Source organism: Mus musculus, chromosome 11, assembly GCF_000001635.26.
Source record: "Mus musculus strain C57BL/6J chromosome 11, GRCm38.p6 C57BL/6J".
In the NCBI taxonomy this organism is placed as follows: Eukaryota; Metazoa; Chordata; class Mammalia; order Rodentia; family Muridae; genus Mus; species Mus musculus.
In genome coordinates, this window is record NC_000077.6 from 104,821,695 (window position 1) to 104,849,080 (window position 27,386).

The 27,386-nt window shown below is 37.2% G+C and overlaps 1 protein-coding gene across 1 annotated transcript in view; it reads left to right on the forward strand.

Moving 5' to 3' along the window:
* Positions 1-27,386, forward strand: part of Gm11639 (predicted gene 11639) — a 227,902-nt gene that overhangs the window by 40,486 nt on the left and 160,030 nt on the right. The window contains exons 15-24 of the mRNA XM_017314877.1: positions 7,322-7,426; positions 9,556-9,651; positions 10,408-10,503; positions 18,132-18,230; positions 20,855-20,950; positions 21,509-21,562; positions 22,100-22,204; positions 23,284-23,337; positions 23,798-23,902; positions 26,042-26,146. Of these exons, the coding sequence (XP_017170366.1) occupies positions 7,322-7,426; positions 9,556-9,651; positions 10,408-10,503; positions 18,132-18,230; positions 20,855-20,950; positions 21,509-21,562; positions 22,100-22,204; positions 23,284-23,337; positions 23,798-23,902; positions 26,042-26,146 (915 nt within the window). The remainder of the gene's footprint in view (positions 1-7,321; positions 7,427-9,555; positions 9,652-10,407; positions 10,504-18,131; positions 18,231-20,854; positions 20,951-21,508; positions 21,563-22,099; positions 22,205-23,283; positions 23,338-23,797; positions 23,903-26,041; positions 26,147-27,386) is intronic.

Here is a 27,386-nt window from a genome sequence, read left to right on the forward strand (position 1 = left end):
AGGCCAGCCTGGTCTACAGAGTGAGTTCCAGGACAGTCAGAGCTGCACAAAGAAACCCTGTCTTGAAAAACCAAAACCAAACCAAACCAAAATAAAAGCTTTCACTTATAAAATGACATGCAGGATTTGATTTTCTTATTTTATTTAATATAATGTACTCCAATTCCATGCAGCTTGCTACAAAATGACAGTATTTCATTCTTCATGCCCAGTAGTTTTCTGTTTTGTATACATGTCCCACGTCTTCATCCATTCACCTGGTTTGTTTCCATACCTTTGCTGTTGTGAATAGAACTGCAACCAGAAGAAGTGTTGTGGGAAATATTAAAAAATGAACCTGCCAACTCTCTGTGGGCGGGACTATGCTCTTGCACTCCTGCTGGCCTACCAACTCTCTGGCCATGCTGGACCACAGTGCTCCCACTGGGCCATCTTTCTGGTGGGGGTATGGGGTTGGGGGCAAGTTCCTCTCGCTACCATGCCGCAACACCCCACACACCCCACAGTCAGTCATCACATTACAATACTCAGTACCCCAGTAGAACCGTGACTCTTAAAGCTTAATTAACCAATCAGATTTATGTATCAATAATATCACAATTTACATGATGCCAACACAATAATTTCAGAGCCAACTGATAATGCTAAAAGCTTTATCCCAATGCCTCATGAAATCATCACATCGGCCACTGAACTATGTTGAGACTATGCATCAAGCGAAGGCATGTTGTCTTATTTCAGATCTTACATGTTCTTTCCAGAATTTTTTGGTCAGTATGAGCTAGCCATTGGTTTGTTATAAATAAACCTTTATTTGAAGTGGGATCCTTCTATAAGCAATTTACATCTGGTTTACATGATGGAATGCTGAATTTCATTAAATGCTTTTTCTGAATATCAAGATCTGACTAGATTATTTTTGTTCTTTATTCTGTTGGTGAATAATCTTTTAGACATGCTGTTGTACATTTGCTAGTTATTTTTTTTGAAGTTTTTATAATCATAGTCATAGAAATGTTGGCCTTTAGCTCTCCGTTTTTGCAGTTATGACCTTGTCTGGGTTCACGGCAGTATATAAAATAAGTTTAGAAGAGTTTCTTTCCTTGTACATTTTTGGAATGATTTGAGATAAAAAAAAAAAAGGTCATTAGTTCTCCCCTTAAGGTTTTGTAGAATTCAACATTGACATTCTGGATTTTGCTTTGTTGAGAGACTTTTCATTACTGACTCAATTTCATTAACTCATCTTTGGTCTGTCTGTGTTTTTATGTCTTCTTGACTCAGTTTGGCAGGTTATATGTCTTCAGATAATTATTCATTTAAGTTTTCCAATTAATAGGCAAGTAGATGCATCTCTAGTAATACATTGTAATTGTGATATATACCACTTTTAATATCTCTTTTTCAGTTTATAAATTTATCTGAATCCTTCTGAGTTGACTAGTCTATGTAAAGGATTGCCAATTTTGATATCATCTGTAGAAAAGTAATTGTTGATTTCACTCATGTTTTATAATATGTTTTAGTCTGTGTTTTATTTATTTCTTCACTGATCTTTGGGTTTGATTTTTCCTCTTGTACTTTTGGAGTTTGTTCTTTCTTTCCTTTTTGGGAGTATAAGTTAGATCTGGTGTATTTGTTTGAAATATTTCTCTTTGATTTTGGTGTTGGTGAATATTGTTTAAAGTTTCTTCTTACTAGGTCTTTTGTTGCTGGGTGTTATAAGCTGTGAATCCAGTTTCACTTATTAGAAGAATAATTTTAATGTTCCATTTTGTTTTAGTGACCCACTGTAGCCAGTATTTAGCTACTTTGTGGGTTCTTCTTTCTTTTACCCTTCTCTGCCATTTTCAAACCTCATAACACTACATAGAAGAGAAAAAAGAACAGAGGGGAGAGGGGTGATGTTATCATTAGACTACTTCCTGCTGATTAGGTATGTTAAATTCCTTGGGGCAAGTTTGATCTTCACCATCAGGACATCTAATTTCTTCTTCTTGCTGTTTCTTCTCTGCATACAGCTTCTTAACATACCACAACCAACAGCAAACACCCACAACCAAACAACCCACCACAGCCAACAACAACCCATCTATGGGGGCTCTAGCATTTATAAACATGCTGAACAGTCTCAGTGCTCCAAATGTCACACAATTGCAGAAACTCTCTGCAGGTGGCAAAACCTGCACAAGGCAAATCGTGGTCAGTTGCTGGGGACAATAGCTCCATGTTTCACACTTGGGGTTAAAATGAAAATCTAGTCTTATAATATTTCTGTGTTTTTAAAGAAACCGAAATTCTCACTAAATTTTCCTCCTTCTGTCTTAAGTCATTAATTGTGCTGTGTTTACTGAGTAATTATAAACAGAGACATTTTCAGTGTGATGAGTGCTATTTGGATCAGTGGCCAAGGTCTTCAGGAAACCTCTTTTGCACAATTCTAATCTTGATAAGTTTTGATGGCATCCATAGCTTTTCATTTCCTATAGAAATATGAACAAACTTGTGTCCCCAATACAAAGCTTTTGCAGACTTCTATTCTGATGTTAATGCATCCTTATAGTATATAGGATGATTTAATGTCACAGTTTTTCTATAACCTGGTGACTCTTAGCTGTTACTGTCTGAAAAGTCTCATAATTTTTGCTGTGGGGCCCTGTCCCAGGCTCGCAAAGCTATTCACTGATTGTAAGAAATTACCTTGGATATCTCTCTTGGACCTACATCTATTGGTCCAATAATAGCCCTTGCCACATCACCTGCACACTCCTGGAAACCTAGGCCTTCATCCCAGTTTGTATTTTGAAAAACCATTACACTAGAAATGCCTTGTTCACTTTTCTGGCTCAAAATACCATATTTCTTGAAGTTAACACACCGGGCATTTTGATATCTGAGACCTTTAGTGGCTTGGTCACAGTTTCTTTGCAAATGACTAAATTTCCCACAACCGAAGTACTTGGCATTTTGATAGTGAAGACCTCTGTGTGTTCCTTGACCTATGATATTAGCATGATACACTTTATAACCAATATCAGTTGTATCCCTTATCTAGTCATCCATGGGTACTGCCTGCACCTTTAATGGTCTAATAATTTTTTACATTCAGTATTTGCATTTTCATACACCAAGGTTTCTATCAACACCTGTCTTTCATCAGGGTCTGACACGACTTTGTTCACAGATGAGACTAGTCTTTGACAAAAATAAGTAAAGCCTTCTCCAGAACCTTGTATAATCTTTGTAAATCCTTAACTTTGTCTCAAGCTCTTAAAGCTGCTAAACAACATTGTTCTATAGTAGTATCATCAAATAGAAATTTGCTCTTGTATATCAGAGAACAGTCCTTCATCTAGCAACTGGTCTTTAATATTCATTCCCCTTGCTGTATTTCATTGTTCAGTACTGATGGCTTCTCCCCTCCACCATGTTAACCATTGTAACTGTGGACCTTCCGGTATGGGGAATAATTCTATTTTGAGTAGCCCAGTTATTTAGAAGTTGTTTCACACACAGAGAGTGCATTTCTTATGAAATTATGGCCTCTTATGTGCCTTAGAGCTATCATTTCCATAGGATGTCCTCCTATCTCATTATAATCTTGTTACACCCCATTAGCCAGCATGTGTTATACAATTACTGGTGATTTTGTAATTCCTGGTCACCCCTTCTCTATCTCTGATAGTACAGTTGCCTTAGATTAAACCTTTTTTTCAAAACAGGATGTTTTATCTTTTCTCTGAACCTGTCGCCCTACATGATCTCCTCCTCCTCCTGGCCACTCACTGGGCTCCTTGCCCCACCTAAGGGCTTTAGGCATTAGAACCTGAAAGCACATAGCCATGACCTACCTTCTAGCACAGTTTTTTCCCTTCTTTCTTCCTAGGGGAAACTCCCATCCTCTTGTTCAGTCATTAGGTCTGAGCTTCTTATTTCTTCCCCATTCAGTGCTCCTTGCCTCCACAGTGCTTCCATTTTTACCTGCATTTTTTTCCTGTTGCATAATCAACTCTGCAACTCTTTCAGAAATTAGAGAGCAGAGTGACCCTTTTTGTTTTCTCATCCAGCCATTTAATGTTTCCCAGACTACTCCATTTCCATTTGCAATTTTTCCAACTGCTTAGCCATTCTCCCAACCTTTTTTGAAACAAATATAGGAAGAAGAAGAAGAAGAAGAAGAAGAAGAAGAAGAAGAAGAAGAAGAAGAAGAAGAAGAAGAAGAAGAAGAAGAAGAAGAAGAAGAAGAGAAGAAGGAGGGAGGAGGAAGAAGAAGAAGAAGAAGAAGAAGAAGAAGAAGAAGAAGAAGAAGAAGAAGAAGAGAAGGAGGAGGAGGAGGAAGAAGAAAGAAAAGAAAGAAAAAGAAGAAAACAACCAGAAAATCCTCTCCAGGAGCAAAGCAGAGGATATCCCAGCAGAAGCAACCACAATGAATTTTTTTTTGCTGGCATCTTGAAAAAGAATATCCATTCCTTTACCCCCTGCCATTTCCTCTATGGTATTTGAAATCAAATTTCTCATTTTGCCTAGCCCCTCATCTGAGTGCCACTTGTAGGTTGTCTTTGGCTACTTCATGGGTTCTTTCTTCAACCCTTCTCTACCCCCTTTCCCACCCTTTTCAAACCCCTCCAACACTAGATAGAAGAGAAAAACATGATAAAAAGGAAAGGAGATGGCATCGTGGTTAGATGACTTCCTGTTGATTAAGGATGATGAGTTCCTTGGGACAAGTTTGATCTTCACCATCAAGATATCTAATTTCTTCTTATTGGTTCTTTTTTGTGTATGACTTCTTAACAAACTACAACCCAAAGCAAACAACCACAGCCAACAACCCATCTAGGTCAACAAGAACAACTCACCTATTGGGGCTCTAGCATTTATATACTCACTGAAAATCTCCAGCATCCAAATGTCACACAACTGCAGAAACTTTCTGCAGCTGGCAAAATCATGCCTCTGCTAAAGCATGGGGCAAATCATAGATAGCTACTGGGAACAATCTGAAGCAATCCTATATCCTACACTTGGGATTAAAATAAAGCCTATTCTTATAATATGTCTGTGCTTTTAAAGAAACCAAAATTCTCACTATACCCACTCTTCATTAACTAGCATGGTATGCAATCCATGTATTTGAATAATTTTCAAGGTGGCTAGTATTTTAATTTGCTAGTTTTATCCTTTTGCCATAAAAGATAAGTGATATAAAATTTTTAGAAAATGTATTGATACTTATTTTATGGTATAATAATACAGTTCTTTCATGGAGAATATCTTATATGTTGATAAAAATAATGTGTATTCTGCAGCTATTAGATGAAATGTCTTGTCAGTGTCATCAGGACTACAGTATCATTTAACTTACGGTTTTTTTTCATTTATTGTTTTGTTCTGTCCATTGATGAACATGGGTATTGAAGTATCGCTGCAGTATTATATTGTTATCTATCTCTCCTTTTAGTTAGAATAATGTTTGTTTCATAAAATTGATAGCTGGATGTTGGCTATGTGTATATTTAAAGTTATTATACATTTTAAATTGATTTCTTGATCATCATATAATGACCTTCTTTGTCTCCTTTTGCAGTTTTAAGATTTTTAATTATTATTTTATGTTGCTGGGATGCTTTTTTTTTTTTTTTGAAGTTTCTGTTCTACTGTCCTTTCCCCAGGTTTTCATATCTATACGTTTTTTGTCCTTCTTTTCCTGGATTTCTCAAAAGGTAGCTATTTACTTGTTGTTGTCTCTTTATTCATTAAGGAGATATTGTTATTTATAGAAGATCTAGGAACTATATCCCTATGGAGATCAAGAGACCATTATTCTAAGTTTCAGTCCACAGAATTATTGATGTTCTCAGTTCTCAACTTTGTATAAATAGATTCTCAAATCTATAGTCCACTATTTATTACTTTTTAAATTCAATATTATGTCATATATTATTCTCTGAGGTTCATCCATACCATTGCATGCAGCAGTAGTTTATTAATTTTTCATTGTTAGATTTTACAAATAAACTGTAATCAAATGGAGACCTTTAAGTATTCCATTTGGAGTGTAGAATGATTTTTAATTACTTGATTGTTCCTGAATACATTGCTGTAACATTCCGTTACATAAACATACTAAAATTTATTCTTATATTTTATTATCAAGGATATTTTAAATTTGATGCCATTATAAACCATTATACTAATAAAGCTACCCTTGTATTTGCAGTCTGAGGAATGTAAAAGTATGACTCTAATCATATAAGATATTTTATTGTAATGTTACTATTCTTAGATTTTGAGATATTCTGATGTATAAAATTAAAATAGAAAACTTTTTCTTTCTTATTAACTGGAGGAGTTTGTGTTTAATTATGTTAGAGATGAAACATTTCCATATGGGAAGATTTTAAAGTACCAGTTCAATAAAAATAATAAACATAAGACTCCATGCTGTGGATCTCTTGTCTCACTAGCATTGCTATAACATAGCTATATGGACTATCAATATATCTTATAACACTTCCATCATTGTCATATAGTGTTTTGTTAGAATTTTATTCCTTTGTTATCAATATTGAAATTTCTTGTATAATAATCATAATAGTCTTATTAGTATATTAGTATCTGTTGGAATGGTAGTAATGTCTCCTTTGATGCTGGTGATAATCTTTGTGTTTTCTTTAACTGTCTCTTTTCTTTGTCACTCAGTAAGCTATTTACCAATTTTGCTCTTCTTTCCAACACTCAACTTTGAGCAATATCAGTTCTTCCTGTTTAAAATTTCTTTAATCATTTCTTTTCTCGTAGTATCTATTTTCGACTATTTTTTAGGGGAGAATAAGTTTGTTGTTCTTTGCTTTTAAGATAAAATCTAGGTTATTTATCTTTTCATCTATTTTAGCATATATATTTAAGACTAATTTTTCTCAACATGTCTTTGCTTTATTCCACAGTTCTAATTGTGATTAAATATATATTCTCATTTCCACTTAGAATATATTTGACATGTGGTTTATTTAGAAACATACTCCTTACTCTTTAAGCATATGGACATTTTCATAAATCACTCACTCTTGATTTTTACTCTAATTACATACACAAAATTACATATGTATTTGTACCAATTTTACAAATGCTCGTTAAGTGACTTGAATTTCAAGTGTGAGATGTTATTTTATAATCATTATAGTGACAAAATTTTAAAAATTAAAACGATTCTCTGGATCTTAAGATTTATTGTTTATCAAGTTGCTGTGCCCTAACTTGTCCTCATCATTTGGGATTATAATTAAAAAAACATTTCATATTTCTTTGCTTTTCCCTGAAGGAGGAGAAATTGATGTCAGTGACATGGAAAATGTCATAAAAGATGTGGAGAGAGAGAGAACATCTAGAGAACAGCTGGAGCGTGAGAAGTCATTTCCATCTCATGGTGAACATTTCTAAAATTAACTTTCAAAACAGTTGATATGCCTTCAAGAGAGTTAGAGCAGTCATCAAGGCTGTTAGTCAGCATTACCCATGTTTGTAGAGTTATAAGGGAGTTGTGATTATACCCTTAGGAATTCGCATTAGCCAATGGCAATTTATATGCATGCTATGTATACATAATTAAACTATGATAATTACATAACTTTATAAATAAGAAATATAATAGTAAATATCTGCAATCTCAGATGTAGCTAACTTTATTATTTAGAAATATATAAACTGTCACTTAAAATGTACACGTGCCTTCTCAAATCCTAAATCTTGCTGTCAGGGATAAGGAATACTGATGGTTATCTTTCATTGTGTTGAGGTATACTGGGTTAAGATCCATGGGGAAGTGGAAGGAGGAAGGGTGTCGATGTGATTCCGGGGCTTTCTATACCTCTTTTGCTTCCAAGTAATGACAGGGTGTTTCTATGCCAACTCTAGCCCATTTTTAGCTCCTGAATAAATGACACGGAGACCTAATAAATGTGTTAAAGGCACTATGCTGAGCAGATATTCATCTTTCTAATCCTCTAAGGATGCCTCTTTCTCAGCCACATGGTCCTTTACTGGCAATCTGAGTCTTGCCCTGCCTTGCTTTTGCTCTATGTATGTCCTTGTGGCTGTCTTCTCATCACAGCATCATGGTGACTCCTCCTGGACATTCTTTTCTTTCTCCCTCCCCACTACCCACCCACCCTGACTCCCGGTTTGCTTGGGTCCCCCAGACTGTGATAGGAAGTTCTGCTCTAGTCTCTTCTCCCAGCTATAGACTTAATCAATTCTTTATTAACCAATCAGAAAGAATTTTTATACATCATTGAGACAGGAAGTACTCCAAATATCATGCCGATGCCAATGTCAGGACTGCAACCAGATCTCTGGGTACAGCTATCAGCATCTGAATACACAGTACACAGTCCATCCTCTCACAGGAGGGAGTTGTATAAATATACTGATGAAGGAAAGGGGGTTGTAGTAGGAAAAAAGTGAAATAAGGAAGTGTTTTTGTTAAAACTATTTGGTGTTAATAACTGTCTCAGGCAATAAAGAACTGACACATCATAGTAAGAATTTTGGCTACATAGTATTTTGAGATGGACCCATTCTGAGAATGAAGTAATTTTATGGATTGTGTTTGTGAGCATAAGATGCTTTGTTTACTTTAACATAATAGCTATTTTCTGCCACCATTTGGGATATGTATTTCCTAATAGCTAGTGGAAATATATAAGAGCAGGCTGCCACAATGTGTGAAAGCTATTGAAAATGAAGGAAATATATATCAAGAGCCTGGATTAGAGCTGGAGCGATGGCTCAGTGTTAACAACACTGGCTACTTTTCCAGAGGACCTAGGTTCGAGTCCCAGCACCCACATCACAGCTCACAAACACCATAACTCCAGTTCCAGAAGGTCTGACACCCTCTTCTGACCTCCACAGGCACCAGGCACACAATTGGCAAACATATACATGAAAACAAAACACTCACGCATATAAAATAAGAAGCAAATTAGTGGAAGTACTTTGTTTTGTTTTTTCCTTATTAATTTTACTCATGTCAATTTCATATATATGTATATGTATGCACATATATACATATATGTATGTATATAATTAATTTTAATAACAGTGCTTGATATATACTGAGTAATCCCCTCTGATTTTTAAAAGATATCCTATTTATTTTAGGGTCCCTTTAATATCAGCCACAGAAGTAACAAAACTGAAATAGGCATCAAATTTGAGAGAAGCTCATAGCTTGAGAATTGGTGTCCAAATGAACCCTACCGTTTGTTTAATTATCTGTGTTAAAACTTTTAGATTTGGTATTTAGCTGCGATAGATAATCTTAATTATTTCTTAATTCTCCTTTAGCCTGTATTTTCTCATACGTTTGTTTTCAGTATTTAATAAAAGCAAATAAATTGGTTTCAGTTTAGTGACAACTCCAACTCTGAAGGACCTTGCTTGGGGCATCTTTTTATGATGACATGGGTAACCACAGTGCATAGAGATTTAGGATTAGTGTATTTTGACTTGAATTTCACTTCCTCTGGCCTCTGTCTTTTGTATGGATGCAAGTTGATGTCCGTAATCTTGACAGTCTACTTGGAAGCATGGCGTTCAAAGTGATTCCCGAGGAATTTCCTGAGTCAGCTTCAAAGTCAGCAGTGCATAGTAAGTGATTGCATAGCATTGCACCCTCAAGAGAATTTGGAGCTGGAAGCTGATGCTTTTGATAGTGTTTGTTTAGTTTTGGTAAGAATAAGCTTTTCCTTTTAATTTTGTAATGTAAAGTGATTTTTAAAAAGATTTATTTATTTATTATCTGTAACTACACTGTAGCTGTCTTCAGACACTCCAGAAGAAGGCATCAGATCTTATTTACAGATGGTTGTGAGCCACTATGTGGTTGCTGGGGTTTGAACTCATGGCCTTCAGAAGAGCAGTCAGTGCTCTTAACCACTGAACCATCTCTCCAGTCCTGTAAAGTGATTTTTTTTCTTTTTACCATTCATTGATTCATTCATCAAATTTTTGCTGGGCACTTAGTAATCATATGTTTACTTATATTTGCATAGTACTTACATTGTATTAGAATTAAAGTTAATAAACCTAGAGATGATGATTAAAAGGTCTAGAAGATTATATATAGGCTATATCCAAATACTCTGCTATGTCCTATAAGGGGTTGAACATCTCTGTGCTGCTGGTCCTAGAACCAACCTTCTGTGAAACAACTGGATTTATAGCTACATGGTCTTTTGCTTCACTCTTAAATTACAAGTTATTCTAGAATTCAAGAGATGCCTTCAATATCCAGTGGACATACTGAAAAGCTGAGTCTCTATAGTAACAGTAAAATGTGTGTGTGTGTTAGAGGAATTTTTGCCTATGCACAATATTTCCAAACATATTTATTTTGCTTTGAAGGAAGAGATGTCGACACGGAAAGCATTTCTAAACACAGAGAATCAATACCTGAAATTCAGGAACCCTCAGAATTGATGGATGACCTGTCAATTGAAGGTGAGAATATGAAATAACAAGTCATGTTCTTCAGATGAATTTATATGTTCATTTAGAATATTTTCTACAATCCTTCTCTTTCTTATTTTAAAATAGCTAATGTACTGACTTTATTTTTATTGTTGGTTTTTATTTTTTGTGACTTTTCATACATAATTAGCATATATTTTTGTCATATCTACCCCACCTTTCCCCATTCCCTTCTATATGCCTTCCAAACCTTCTCTCAGATTCATGTCTTCATATATTTATATATACATATATATACACATATACATACATATATACATATAGATATATACATGTGTGTGTGTGTACGTGTGTGTGTGTATGCAGATGACTTACTGAGTCCAGTTAGTGTTGTCTATATGTCCCTGGATGTAGGGTTGACCACTTAGGCATAGGTGGCCTATAGGGGGCTTGTCCTTGAAGAAAAATGACTGTCTCCCCTCATCAGCTAACTGCCTAAAGCTCTTCTCTTTGTCCATTTGTGTCTGAAATGTAGATTGGTGTGTCTTGTGCAAGGACCATATTGTTAGAAGTTTCATGAGTACAACATCCCTGTCATATCCAGAAGACACTATTCTACAATAGTCCTCCTGGTCCTGTGGCTCTGAAAATCTTTCTTCTTCCTAGTCTGTCATATTTCCTGACCCTTGGACATAAGGATTACATTATCAATGTCCTACTTGGGAGTAGGCGCTCACCAGTTACTTATTCTCTGCCCTTGGATTCATTATGGCTCTCTGTAATACAGTCGGTCTGCTCTTAAAAAACTAAGCTTCTTTGATAGGAGAGTGAGGGCTTTCCTAAAATATGGATATAAGATAAGCAGTTTGAAGGCAGTTGGAATCTGTATCTGGTTTTAACATGGTTGTAGGAGGTTCTCCTCTAGAGCCTTGGGCCTTTTCAGCTTCAGATTTTTGGCTAGGTTTGCAGTCCCAGATATAAGTTCCTCCCTATCATATGGACTTTAAGACCAATAAGACAGCTACTGGTTACTTCTGAAATTTTAGCACCGTGGTTGCACCAATGGGCACTTTCTCCATGGACCAGTTGCTATGGCAATTGGAAGAGTCCACGGCTGGGTAAGACTGTTGATAACATTTCTCCCTCAGCAGCTGTGGTAGCACCCTCATCAGTGAGAAGGCTTCTGAGCCAGTACCAGCTGGGTTTCCCCAGGTCCTTTACAATGCAATCCTATTTTCCACTTAAGCAGAGAATCACTCAAAGAAAACTTTACGAGAGGTTACTGGTTTTTTTTGTTTTGTTTTGTTTTTGTTTGTTTGTTTTTTTCCCTTAAGAAATGCTAAGAAATGGATACTTTTAGTTTGAGAAATCCCACTATACCTGAGAAAGACTGGATCTTAACTCATTGCGTTGGTGAACTCACTGCAGCTGGGGTTACCTAATCAAAAGTGGGCCTGTAGTACTACTCAGCTATTAAAAAGAATGAATTTATGAAATTCCTAGGCAAATGGATGGACCTGGAGGGTATCATCCTGAGTGAAGTAACCCAATCACAAAGGAACTCACACAATATGTACTCACTGATAAGTGGATATTAGCCCAGAAACTTAGGATACCCAAGATATAAGATACAATTTGCTAAACGCATGAAACTCAAGAAGAACGAAGACCAAAGTGTGGACACTTTGCCCCTTCCTAGAAATGGGAACAAAACACCCATGGAAGGAGTTACAGAGACAAAATTTGGAGCTGTGACGAAAGGATGGACCATCTAGTGATTGCCATATCCAGGGATCCATCCCATAATCAGCTTCCAAACACTGACACCATTGCATACACTAGCAAGATTTTGCTGAAAGGACCCAGATGTAGCTGTCTTTTGTGAGACTATGCCGGGGCCTAGCAAACATAGAAGTGGATGCTCACAGTCAGCTATTGGATGGGTCACACGGCCCCCAATGGAGGAGCTAGAGAAAGTACCCAAGGAGCTAAAGGGAACTGCAACCCTATATGTGGAACAACATTATGAACTAACCAGTACCCCGGAGCTCATGTCTCTAGCTGCATATGTATCAAAAGATGGCCTAGTCAGCCATCACTGGAAAGAGAGGCCCTTTGGACTTGCAAACTTTATATGCCCCAGTACAGGGGAATGCCAGGGCCAAAAAGGGGGAGTGGGTGGGTAGGGGATTGGGGGCGTGGGTATGGGGGACTTTTGGGATAGTATTGGAAATGTAAACGAGGAAAATACCTAATAAAAAAAATAAAATGGAAAGTTGAACTTAATCCAAAATAAAAATCACATCACAGCATATGAAAAATGAGGAAAAAAAAGTGGGCCTGTTGCTATTCCACCATGCATGGGGGAGGGGAGGTTATGAGGCCCTCCCCTTCACTGAAGGGACACCTTGGGTAGTTAATAGGTACTGGGGGAGGGGGCTATCATTTTCCTCAGTGGTGAAGTCGCTAATAAGTTGTTCATGTTCCATTATCTAAACTCCTGCTCATGCAAACAACCTTAGTTAGACTCAGTGAAGAAAGAGTTTCCCACTCTTCAGTGGGGAGAGTTGCTTGTGAAGGTTTCTGTAGAGGAGACTGGAAATTTCAAGGGTTGGGGATGAGAATGCCCAAACCTCAGTGCGTACTGGGCGAAGTTGTCAAAGAATAAGGAATCGCTGGTTCTTAGTCTTTAATCCATTGAGAGCCCCCAAGTTTAAAGTAAGATTAAATGGGGCAACGGGGTATGGGAAAAAATGAGATCAAGAGCATGGATGGAAATTCAGCATGCTGGAGTTTCTGTCTCTGTGAAAGGACAGAAAGCTTCTTGATTGCCTGAGTAAATCTCCACATCATTAGGTGAGATGTTATTTGTGTCTTATATGGGACTGAAAGTTACCCTACCAAGTTTAATATGGTGTCTTAGTTAGGGTTTTAAGGCTGTGAACAGACACCATGACCAAGGCAAGTCTTAGAAGGACAACATTTAATTGGGGCTGGCTTACAGGTTCATAGGTTCAGTCCATTATCATCAAGGTGGGAGCATGGCAGCATCCAGGCTAGCATGGTGCAGGAAGAGCTGAGAGTTCTACATTTTTATCTGAAGGCTGCTAGTGGAAGACTCACTTCCAGGCAGCTAGGGTGAGGGTCTTAAGCCCACACCCACAGTGACAAACCTACTCCAACAAAGCAACACCTCCTAATAGGGCCACTCCCTGGGCTAAGCATATACAAACCATCACAATGGGTAATACAAAGGCTCTTGAAGATCAGTGAAAGCTGTAAGACATTAAAATTTCTTCCTAGCTACACTACCTCTGTATCCAGAGGTTAAATTTATGTTTCCTTTAATCCATTCTAACTCTATAGACGATCTACATAATAGATAAAGTAATATTTGGTAAGAAAATTGACTCAGAAAACAGAACAAAATGTCAAAAAAGAAAATTCAGTCTTACTGTATAGAATCTGTAACTGTTATTTATCTCTACTGCTCTCTTTCAATGATAACTAATCAGTCTCCCGTAGAATCTGCCATGCTGGTCTAGAAAAGAGCCTTTTATTCAAACTCCGTTACAAACACCGATTCAACGTTTGAAGTGTTTAATTTAGCTGTGATCTTTGTGCTAAAACTAGGTTACTAGGTCACACTTAAGCCACTCATCTTTTAAAAAGTCATATTTCACTTGGTTTCTAAGGGAGAAATGATCAGACTGCCTACACATCTACAAGGGATGATATTGAGTCTCACACAGCAAAGGAATGCAAAGATCTTTGCCTCACCTGTAGTTAATAAACATTTACTGTAGTATTGAGCCCTAGTCAATTTTCTAAATCATGAAAAGAATCTATAAAGCTACAAATCCATTACCTCCAAATCACTCAAAAATATGCTGTCTTAAAAGAATTTATATTTGTTCATTTATATGTGTTAAGTGATGCAATATCCTTACTCCAAAAAGGGAGTCCATGACAGATCAAATTAATGATTTCTCCAAAGTCCAACTTGAATAATTGAGTTTATTGCAGTTGCTAACAGGAGTATGACAAGAAGTAAAGTAAAGGTTACTTTACCAGACCGTGGATGGCTTTAAAAATATATTTATCTACATCCCAAATGCTGCCACCCCTACTGCTTCTCCTTCACAGAACCCCTCCCTCCACCTCCCACACCTTTGATAGAGTGGGACCCACCCTGGGTATTCGTCCATCCTGGATTTCCCCCGACTCTGGGTATCCCCCAACCCTGGTGCATCATGTCTCTGCAAGATTAGGTGCATCCTCTCGCACAGAGGCCAGACAAGGAAGACTTCTTGGGAAATGGATACTACAGTCAGCTTTAGAGTGAGTCCTGCTCTGGTTGTTGGTGGACTCACATGGAGACTTAGCTGCACATCTGCTACATATGTGTCAGAGGCCTTGTTCCAGCCAGTGATGTTCTTTGGTTGGTGGGTCAGTCTCTGACAGCTTCCAGGGTTACAGGTTAGTTAACTCTGTTGGTCTTCCTGTGGGCTTTCCACCTCCTTCAAGGCTTTCAATCCTTCCCTCAAGCTCTTCTTTGAAAGTCTAGTAGAATTCTGTAATAAAACTATCTGGCCCTGGGCTTTATTTGGTTGGGAAAGTGTTAATAATTGCTCCTATCTCCTTAGTGGTTATGGGACTGTTTAAATAGATAGATGTCTTAGCTTTGGTAAGGGGTATCTGTCTAGAAAATCATCCATTTCATTTAGATTTTCCAGTTTTGTTGAGTATAGGTTTTTGAAGTAAGACCCAATGATTGTTTTGAATTTCCTTAGTTTCTGTTGTCTCCTTTTTCATTTCTAATTTTGTTAATTTGGATACTTTCTCTGTGCCTTTTAGTTGGTTTGACTGAGAGTTTGTCTACCTTGTTGATTTTTTTTCAAAGAAACCAGCTCTTGGTTTTGTTGATTCTTTGTATTGTTGTCTTTTTTGGTAATTAATTTCACACTGAGTTTGACTCTTTTCTGCCCTCTACTCCTCTTGGGTATCTACTTCTTTTTGTTCTGGAGGTTCCAGGTGTGCTGCTAAATTGCTAATATGAGATCTGTCCAATTTCTTTAGTGCTATGAATTTTCCTCTTAACAGTGCTTTCATTGTATCCCATAAGTTTGAGTATGTTGTGCCTTTATTTTCATTGGGTTCTAGAAAGTCTTTAATTTCTTTCTTATTTCTTCCCTGGCCAAATAGAGATTTTGCTTTGTGCCCGATTATATGGTCACTTTTTAAGAAGGTTCCATGAAGTGCTAAGAAGAAGGTATATTCTTTTGTTTTGGGGTGAAAAGTTCTGTAGATATCTGTTAAGTCTGTTTGGTTCATAGCATCTCTTAGTTTTTATCATGACCTGTCCATTGGTGAGAGTGGGGTGTTGAAATCCCCTACTATTATTGTGTGGGGTTCAATGTGTGATTTGAGTTTTAGTAAAGTTTCTTTTACAAATGTGAGTACCCTTGCATTTGGGGCATAGATAGATTTGGGGCATAGATAGATGTTCAGAGTTGAGAGGTCAACTTGGTGGATTTTTCCTTTGATGGGTATAAAGTGTCCTTTCCCATCTCTTTTTGATAACTTTTGGTTGGAAGTATATTTTATTAGGTATTAGAATGGCTACTCTAGTTTGTATCTTGGAAAACCTTTTTCCAGCTCTCTACTCTGAGGTAGTGTCTATCTTTGTTGCTGTCGTGTATTTCTTGTATATAGTAGAATGATGGGTCTTGTTTAGGTATCCACTCTATTAGCCTGTATCTTTTTATTGGTGAATTGAGTCTACTGATGTGGAGAGGTATTAATGACCAATGGTTTAGTTCCTGTTATTTTGATGTTGGAGATGTTTCTCTCTCTCTCTCTCTCTCTCTCTCTCTCTCTCTCTCTCTCTCTCTCTCTCTCTGTGTGTGTGTGTGTGTGTGTGTGTGTGTGTGTGTGTGTCTGAATTCTCTTTGGTTTTGTGATTATTTTTGTGTGTATGTTTTCTTGGGTGTAGTTACCCTCTTTGTGTTGATTGACTAGTTTAGAAGAAAGATATCATTTAAATTTGGTTTTGTAATGGGATGTCTTGGTTTCTCTGTCTGTGATGATTAAGAGTTTTCTGGGTATTGTAGTCTGGGTATAGTAGTCAGGGTATAGTAGTCTGGGTATTGTAGTCTGGGCATAGTAGTCTGGGTATTGTAGTCTGGGTATAGTAGTCTGGGTATTGTAGTCTGGGTATAGTAGTCTGGGCTGTGGTCTCTTGGGATCTGCAAGACATCTGTCTTGCTTTCAGAGTCTCTGTTGGGAAGTCAGGCATAAGTCTGATAGATCTGCCTTTATATGTTACTTGGCTTTTTTCCCTTGCAGCTTTTAATATTCTTTCTTTGTTCTCTACATTTAGTGTTTTTTGTTTTGTTTTGTTTTGTTTTGTTTTATGTGGCTGGAAGATTTTCTTTTCTGGCCCAATCTATTTGATGTTCTGTAAGCTTCCTATATGGTTATAACCATCTCTTTCTTTAGGTTATGAAAGTTTTCTTCTACATCCTCTTCCATTCTTATTATTCTTAGCTTTGGTCTTTACATAGTTTCCCAAGTTTCCTAGATGTTTTGAGTTAGGAACTTTTTACCTTTGGCATTTTTTTTTTATTTGACTAATGTATCAGTTTCTTCTATGGCATCTTCTAAACCTGAGCTGCTCTATTCCACCTCTTTTAGTTTGTGGGTGATGCTTGTGTCTGTAGTTCCTGTTCTCTTTCCTAGGATTTCTGCCTCCAGGGCTGCCTCCATTTGTGTTTTCTTTATTACTTCTATTTCCATTTTTAGGACTGGCACCTTTTATTCTTTGCCTGTTTAATTGTATTTTCCTGTATTTCTTTAAAGGATTTATTTGTTTCCTCTTTAAGAGCTTCTACCTGCTTGTGTTTTCCTGTATGTCTTTAAGGGAATTATTTATAACCTCTTTAAATCTTCATGAGATCTATCTATCTCTATCATCTATCATGAGTACCTGTTGTGTGAGTGCTGGAATCTGAATTTCGGTCTTCATGACATTGTTGCTAGAGCTATTCATACTTGAGCCATCTCTCTAGTTGTAGATTTGCTTTATCAAAAAAAAATTGTCACCATGATAATCGATTTCTAAAGACGAGAGAAGAGTAGGGTGGTTGGGGTGGTGGTGGTGAGGGAAGAAAACAAATATGAGTAAAAAGGAATAAGGAGAAGAAAAATAAGATGAAGAATATTACATTGAAAAAGGTCAGGTTAAGGGGTATACAACACACACTGCATTGAAAGATTAACAGTTACTCTCAGGGGGGAAAACTCTGGAAGCTCAGGCAACTGATAATAATTTGTTGTTATGTTTAAAAGTGTGAAATCTGTGATTATTGTACTCTAAACCATAAAATACTTAGGTATTTTGCTATCTGAGTTTATCTCAAAATATGTTTATAGGGAACAGATTTTAAATTCACTATCTTACTTTTTTTTTCCTGGATAACTAGAAAAGCCAAATTAAAGTTCTGATAGTCCTATAAAAATATTAAATTACAATACAAAGATATAAATTATATATTTTACCTCAGTAGCACTTGCCAATCAAGTTAATAATAGCCAGAAATGAATATGTTTTTTTAAAAACTGCCTTTCTTCCCTTCCATCCCTCTTGCTTTTCTAAGGAAGAAAAATTGATGTATCCAGTTTGGATGAAATTCTGGGGAAGATGCAGATTCACCTCTCAGAAAAAGAATTAGATAAGCTGACAGAAGGCCTGCCTGGTGAGTCTTAGAGAAACCACCATCTCTTTGAAGAGTCTGTATCTGTGATCATGAATATAGGATTTTCCAAAATAGTGCCCTCTGCATCAAAAGGGTTTTTGCAGAATTTAGGAAAGAATTTATTCCTAGTATGATGGTAAGTCTTAGTTTTCATTGAATAAAAAAAAAAAAAAAAAACCTTCAGGAATAGCAAAGGAGTAGACTAAAGCTCTATCTGTAAGTCATTGTTCCAGTTAACACTTTTCTTTAGAAAGAAAACTTTATCTTTATTTCCTATTTCCTGAAAATGTTCAGATTTATTTATTTATTGTTTATTTCTCTATGTGTACTCATGTTTGTGGATGCACACATGTGTATGAGTCATACGTGTGTGTGTGTGTGCGTGTGTGTGTGTGTGTGTGTGTGTGTGTGTGTATTTGGTACACATATTTGTATATGCTTGTGGCAACCAGAGAATGACCTTGGATATTGTCCCTTTGGTGTTGTATACCTTATTTTTTTTAAAGGATCCTTAAAAATGTTTTAAAAGATTTCTTTATGTTATGTGTATGGAGTTTTTGCCTACATGTAACATTTGTGCCTACAGAGTTTGGATGAGGGCATCAGATCCCTTGGAAATGAAATTAATGGCACTACCATGTATGTGCTGGGGGAAAAAAAACCCAACCCCTACAAGAGCAGCAAGTTTTCTTAACAATTGAGCTTTTCTCCAGCCCTCTACCTTGTATTTCTGGGCAAGTCTTGCACTGGGCTGGAGCCTACTGGGTACACTAGGCTGGATGGCACTGAGTCCCAGTGAGCTGCTTATCTGCACCTCCCAATACTGGGATTGCGAGTGATGTACCATCAGGCTATTTATTATGTTCATTTTGGGGATCAAATTCAGGTCTCATGCTTATATGAAAAATGCTCAATGGACTAAGTTTTTTCTTCAACTCTGTCTTTTTATATTATATATCTTAATTTATGTCTCATATCTTTATCATAATCATAGACATCAGAGCAATTGACAGAAACCAAATTATTATTTATTACTGTGCCATTTGACCAAAGAAGTACTTTCTTCTTACAGTGGGTTTTAGATATTGTATGTGGAGACACATCTGGTTGTCACAGACACTATGTGGGTGTGTACTGTTAATATTAAATTTGTTGTGTATTAGGGATACTGGATACCCTGATTAACACAGTGAAAGCTGCTCTCTGGTTGAGTAATGTGCACTAAGCTAGCTGCTGTTTCTGTATCGTTATCTGATTGCTATAAACTAAATCTTGGGAGTCTGTGCTCCCTCAGCTTTTTCTTACTTGAGTCATTGTGTTGCAAACGAGTGTTGCCCTTCTCTTATAAAAATGTGGACTTTTACTTTTTCTTATTTTGTATCTTTATTTTTATTGTATGAATGTTCACCTTCATGTATGTCTGTTTGCCACATTTGTGCCTGGTGCCTGTGGAGGTCAGAAGAGTGTACTTGATCCTCTGAAAAAGGAATTATAGGTGTTTGTGAGCCATTATGTGGGTGCTGGGAATCGAACCCAGGTCTTCAGGTCTGCATGAGTGTTGCATGTAGCTTTTGTTACCCTGCCTAATGGACCACACTACCAGTCCTCAGCCAGATTCCCTTGAATCCATGGATAAAAACACAGAGATAGATATTGCTCATTTTCAACTTGTCTTTTTGGCTCAATTGTGGGGCATTAGTAAACTCCCATGGCTAGTGTACCCTCCCAATACTCTTAGCTCAGCACCCTAAATCTGTCCTCAACTTTAGTTGCTCAGTTAAGTGGCCTATGGCCACTCTGCCTGAGATATCACATGGCTACTTGGCTTTTCTCTCTCTGAAGCATGGTGAACTCTCCCCTCTCTTTTCCTATAGCTAAAAAGACTGATCTCAACAAATTAATGGATACAGTAAATACTGAAAAATGTTAATGAGAAAGTATCCTGAGTCTAAGATCCTGTTTCTCTATAATTTTAGTATACTGAGTTACCCAGTTATATACTTGTTATTCTTTTTAACGTTAGTATTGTGGAAAGTCCTATCTAATATCTTAGGGCCTGATTATCTATTGTCTACATTAAGCAATGCTATACAAAATGGTGGTCCTCTTTACCCTATGAAGCTTTGCCAGTGCAAACGTCCCTCCTTAATAGACCCAGAGAAACCATTATTTATGGGATAAAAGAATGAATGGTGGCTGAGTGGGGTAGTGTATACCTTTAGTACCAGCATTTGGGTGACAGAGGCAGGAGGATCACTGTGTATTCAAGGCTGACCTGGTATGCAAAATGAATTCCAGGCCTAATGGATTACTTAGTGAGACCCTGCCTATAAAAGAAAGAGAGAAAGCAAGCAAGCAAGCATGGGCTGTCTCATAATTAAAGAAAATAACTATACATGACAGTATCATTAAGTAATACCATGCATATGTATGTATATGCATTATATATAATATTATATATCGTTATTAATTTGATTAGGAATCAGAAAATAAGCCACATCGCCATGTGGAAATTGTATCATTACTGATACAGATGGGTAGGCATCACTGTGCGTAAGCATGAGTTACTTAGAGTTCTTAGGTCTTTATTTAAAGTCTCATTTATTTGTGTTTTCTTCCATTAGCAGGAGAAAAGATTGACCTCATTGATATAAAAAGTATCCTGCACTTAAAGAGTATCTCTGGAGAAAGCATAAATCTAAAAAGTATTTCTACTGATGGTAAGAATTTTAAATTGCATAGCATTTAAGGTGATTTACAGTTACATATGTTCTATGAAGACGTTCATCATTTTCATGTAGGATGCTATATACTTGCCAGAAATTTTTCAAAAGGAAAAGATTTCTAAAACTTTAGAACAAATTTCTAGTAACTCCCCTTTAAATGGAAGTTCAACTGCACTATGTAAAAATTTTCAGACTGTCTGTTCTGGCAATCACTGATCCTGCCATTAGCCAAAAAACCTCCCTGTCTGTGCTTTAGCAACCAGTGATTGGGCATCTCTGGAATTAAGCTGGGAAGAATGAAATAAAGTAAATTGAATGGGAGCCAATTAAAGAGGAGGAGTGAAAGAAATTAGAGATAGGTGGAATGCCAAGAGGGGTAAGACATGAACGGGTATAGAGGCCCATAGAAGGGGCTTCTGTTATACAACTGTACTACTTATTGCAATTATATCATAATTATTGACGGCAAGCCATAATGTCTATCACTCTGAAATACTGCTTTTAGAATGCCTCAATTAATCTTTTGCAACCTGATTTGTACCTTGCATGCAGACATTCGAGAATTCTACCAAAAGAAATTGGCTGAGAGTGTAGAAGACTTTGAAGGTGAGTGTGGGTCAGAGAGGAAAGCCACGTGGATCTGAGAGCCTCACGCTTTATGTTCATGCAACTTTCTAATAATTAGATTGTGATTTCTGACACCCTTGTCTGTATTCTGGGACCATGTGTACATTTCTTTTAGAAATTTGCATGGATTCTTACAGATAGTAGTGTTTGTTCTATGGAAGAAGGAAATGAAACAATTAGATGCTGTGTGGCTTTTTAAAAAATAAATAAAAGCGTACATTATAATATTGGTTAATATATGCAATATGGGCACTGAAGAGATAAAAACAAATGATACCTTTTGTTCAAAAAATCTTGGGTTTGTTAACTATGAATTCTTAAGCAGTGCTCAACCAACCAGCTAACAAAACCAAGATCAGCAAGATCAGGAAAGATATCCTGGTTGTCATTCTGGTGTTGATGTCTCTGGTACAGTTGGGCAGTCTCCAGTGGGCCTTGGTCTTTGTGTGTTAGGATCACTCTAAGGCCTTTAGGTAAGATAGTGATTAAAATTTGCTTACATTTTTTTTTCTGTAGGAAAGAGTATTGATGTTCATGAACTGGAGTCTGTTTTGCAAACCATAAATGTGAAACTTTCAGAAAGTCAAATGAGTGGCCTTAAGGAAAACCTACAGGTTGATGGTAAGATATATTTAAATTGCGTGTGAATGTTTGATAATGGTAGCGTCTTCACAAGAACCTCCAACATTCTTGTTTTGCACTAAGATTTTACATAAACAAGCATATGATAATAGTAAGTGCCATCTCTCCATATCAAAAATTATATTCCAGCCATTTCATTTGTCTCTATTGATAGTGTGATTGTCCATCACACACTATTGGACTGGAGACTTAGAAAAGAGACCATTGTGAGGATGCTCCCCAGGGTGGACAGAAGCAGAAACAATTCAACTCCAGAAAATCTCAATGAGAGAAAAAATTTGCCAAGAGGAAAAATTCTTTAAATATTAATCCTTCTGGGGATGGAGAGATGGCTCAGTGGGTAAGAACACTGGCTACTCTCAAAGAAGTCCTGGGTTCAATTCCCAGCACCCACATGGTGACTCACAAAGACCTGTCATTCCAGTCACAGGGCATCCAACACTTTCTTCTGACTGCCTCCAGCACTCCATGTACATGGAGCATGTACACATACACATGCCCAAGCCAAGCACCTACACACATGCAGCAAAACAGATAAAAAGCTGCCGTCTTCCCATCCACCTCACCCATTGCGTGAATGAAACGAGTAGAGAATGAACGAGTGGCTTCTTAAAGCCTTTTTTTTTCCTACTTGTAAAGTTTAAGAGAAATTTATATAGCCATTTTCCTAACTGTTAACACATGTTTGTGGGTCTAGCCATTCCAAGAAAAAGTCTGAGATTGACTAAATAAAAATGGTGAGGATAATGTGGGGAAATGAGATGTGTCTTTTCACCCTAGATGCCTGAGACATGTGATTGTTTCAGACAGAAGGTCATACACAGCTGAGGAGCACCTCGAGTGCTCCCTAAGCTCTCACAGAGGAGCACTTACCTAGGTTCTCACAGGAGTCTTGTCCTGAAGCACAAAGGCCCCTCCCCAACACACACTTGGGATTGGGTCCCATGAGCAGAGCCTATTTATTCTGATTGTTCTTTATCTCCCAACTTTAATCACTTAACACTTTTAAAGTCTTCATCATTATAAGCAAGTGATGGCTGTCGTTTTCTTTTTAACAGAGAGTGGAAAGACTTCATTCAGAAGTTTGTTGGATTCTATCACAGAGATTGTAGGTAAGAAATTCATTAGGGCTGGGGGGTGCAGCTCAGTGACAGAGCTCTTGCTTACCCTGTGCACACTCGGTGTTCAATTCCCAAAACCACAAAAAAAAAAAAAAAAAAAAAACCAAAGAGTTGGACGAACCCATCCATTGCTATGCTGCTTATTAAGGAAGTGCATGCGTTCAGTTGTCTAAAGTTGGAACTCAAATTTTCTTCATTTCAACAACAAATGTTTTTAAACATTTCATAACAATATCTTAACAAGTTTTTATTCCCTAGAGTATTTTGTACAGACTTTGCTTTATGTTTGATATTTACCATAAACTGGGTTAACAATCGAGGTGCTAAGGTAAAACAAAACCATACAAAAAGTAGTCACTTCATAATAAGGAGAAATGACCCCAACACTCTACGATGAATAAAATGTTCTGGATATGCTCAAAATACTGAACTATTTTTCCAATGTTTGAAGCAAAAGAATTAGGGATTGAAGATGAGAAAAATGTCCCAGAAGATGTGGAGTTGGAAGACATGGAGAAAGATAAACTACAGCTCTTAAAAAGTCAGCTACCTGACGGTAAGCGCTGCCACTGCACGGTGCCTAGAAAGACACAGAATCCTGCAACCTTTGTGAGGCATTTCTTTACCTATTTAGATGTATAAAGATTTCCTCATTTTCGATATGCACCGACAATTATATTTTATAAATAAAATCCTAGCACTGATATGGCCTTCTGGCTTGTGAACAGTCTCCCTTTACAGTCTGTCAGTCTGCCAGCAGGACGAAGAATTGCCTGCTCTTAATTTGTCAGGCTTTTGGTTTTTCAAGACAGGATCTCTCTGTGTGTCTCTGGCTGTCTGTGTACTCGCTCTGTTGACCAGGCTGGCCTCAAACTCACAGAGATCTGCCTGCCTCTGCCTCTCACACACTGGGATTAAAGGTATGCACCACTACTACCCAGCTCTACTTGACATTATAGCTTTCACATGAGTTCTGGGATCCAAATTAAAGTCCTTATATGTGTGAACCAAGCACTTTTCTCACTGAGCCATCTCTGTAGTCCACATACTCTTTCTAAAAAATAAGCAGTCATTGTTTTATTATTTTTACTACTGTGTATCCCTGGCTGGCTTACAATTCTCTGTGTAGACTAGACTGGCCTCAATTTACAAGAGAGCCTCATAACTCTATCTCCCAAGTATTGGTATTATAGGTATGCACCACTACACCAGCCTTTGTGTGCACACATGTACATGTGCACACAAACACACACACACGAAAATGAAAGCTCTGTTAAACTTTTAACTTTTAAGTATAAAAGAAGAGTATTGATTGGATTTTTTTTTTTTGGTTTTAGTTTATATGTTTTCACAGCCTAGTTATTCCTTTATACTGTTGTTACTTCTAAAATTCAGTAATAAAAAGTTAAAAATCAATAATAGAAACAAGTCAGATACCTACTTATGCTTACCTAAGGTTTTTAGATTTGTATCTTATGTGCATTGTGTCTATCCATGGATGCATACGATGCATGACAAGAATGTGGAACTCAGAGGAAAACTTATAGGCGTTGGTTCTTTCCTTCTACAATGAGGGGTCTGAAGTATAAGGCAGCCCAGCCTGAAAAGCAAGTTCCAGGCCAACATGGGCTACATAGAGAGACTTTGTTTCGAAAGCAAAAGGAAACAATACAAAAATAAATACATAAATACACAATAAATACAGCAACAACAGAAATCATACAACAAAAAGATCTCATTTCTCAGTCATGGAACTATACACACAGACACAGTAATAAAAAATGTGTATGACACAAACAATGCTTTGTCGGGTTCCACAGTCCAGCATCAGCCATATCTCTCAACACCAAAGCTAGTTGATAGCTTCAATTACATAAATGTTTGCTTCCTTTTTAACCAGTTATATATGCATCATTGAATACTTACTATAGGTATTCTTATTTTTAACATTATAAATTGAATTATGCTGTATATATTCCACTATGCCCAGCTTTACACCTACCCTGTATAGGATACATCCATGTTTTCATTTTTTATAATTATGGTCCCTTCTTCTATGAATTGTAATTGTACATGCACAGTGGCACTCTGGAAGCACGGGTTTCTAGGGTGCATGTTTGGGACTCACACTGCTAAGATTTATGTAGCCCTCTAAGCCTGCAGAAGACAGTGCTCCATCTGTGGCTCACATCACTACGTGAGACCATCAGCATCAAAGACCAAACTGAGATTTGGAAAAAGGGGGTCAGGACATATTGCGAATGTTCTTCCCTTTCTGATAGATCTGGGGATGGTAGCTCCTATCTATCCCCTTGTCCACTCTTCATTGCTCCAAAGAAGGTGCTTTGATCATTTATCCAATATTGCAGTTGTCTCAGCAGGATGGTTGTTCTAATCTGCATAACTAGAAGCAGAACTTGATAGTGTACTTTCACTAGCAGATATTTACTCAGGAGGTTCAGGAAAACCAAGCTAAGCTCCACCCATCACCAGTCACCAGTTGATTGACTTTCCCTTTGTGTGATGATTTGGCAATTGCTCAAGTGTGCAGAGCATTTCAGATGAACAGTCTATATTAGACCTTGATCTTTATCATGAGATTAATAATAATAATAATTAATAATAATAATACACAGTAGTATTAATGGTCACATTACAGCATCAGTGATTTTCCTAATATCTTCTTTTTCCCAAGAATGGATTCCTGATCCCCAAAATCTGGATATTTTTTTACAAAGAGTGGGAATCAACCTTGAAGAACAGGAGATCGGTGATCTGCTACAAACTCTGCCGGTTGGTGGTAAGCATCTAAAATAGATTGGGATTTCTCAGAGAATATGGGGTTCTGTAAGAGGACCTTTGAACACTTGTAGGTGATGTTAAGAAAACACAAAATAGGAAAGAAAGTTTAGTCTGAAAGTGAAAGTGTTTTCCACTCTTGGCCTTTTCTTTAACTTAACTTTTATTTTGTGTGAGAGTGTGACCAATGTCACTGGGGCAGAATTCGAGGGACACAATGCTATTAGAGAAAGATATACAGAGGTTTGAAGGGCTTTGGTAAAGTGAAGTGGGGGCTGTGGGGGAGTAAATTGAGGGGAAAAGCATAGCCTACAGGGAGGAATTTTTAAATATATTTTTTACTCTGAGTCCCTGCCATCATTTTCAGGGACATTTATGAGACAGAAGGGTTGAGGGAGACATTAGGGATGTTAGACTCATTTCTTACACAAGATGGACAGTGCTCTCCAAATGTCTCACAAGGATTCAGGCCTGAATGAACAGCATACACTTCACTGCTCATACTAAGGTTTGGGTTCCCACAATTCCAAGTGAAACTCTATGGTCCAAAGTCTATGTTCCCAGACTTCTAGTCTCCTTTGGTGAGCTAGCAACAAAATTTAGTAGAATAGAGGTGAATTAGCTTCTAAATCAAATATGTAAAAGCTAAATATGTTAAGCTAAGAACATTTCATTGGGGGCTGTCTCCGTGAAACATAACCCAATTTCTGATCTTAGATCAAGTCTAGCCTATGTTGTAAGAGTTTTGTCTAATTCTGTCACTGCAAAGGATAGGCACTGTTCTTTTAAGCATATTTCTGTTTATTCACTCTTTAATTTTCATTGCTTACAACCTACCAGGCAGAATGTCGATTATTTAATTATTTCCTTTGTTTGCAATGAATGAATGATGCAATCATGAGAAAAACCAAGTTGCAGGTGTGTCACTGTCTATTTCTAAAACAGAAAGTTAATTTTTAGATTCACAGGTCTACCTGAAATTATGATCCAGTTGTTCTTTCTCATACTGTCAACATGAACAGGGGTTCGAGGAAAACCTACACCTGTTATGTGGAAACATCCTCTAGCCTTGCCACTGATTCTAATTTTCCCAAGCCATATGAGAAGAGATTGTGAGACAGTGGGCAGGTAGAATCAGCAGTACGGTTTTACATGCACTACATATTGGTCATCTGATCATTTGAGGTGTCCACCTGAGGAGTGTGGGAAACGAAGTGCATGTAATGAAACTTTCTGAACTG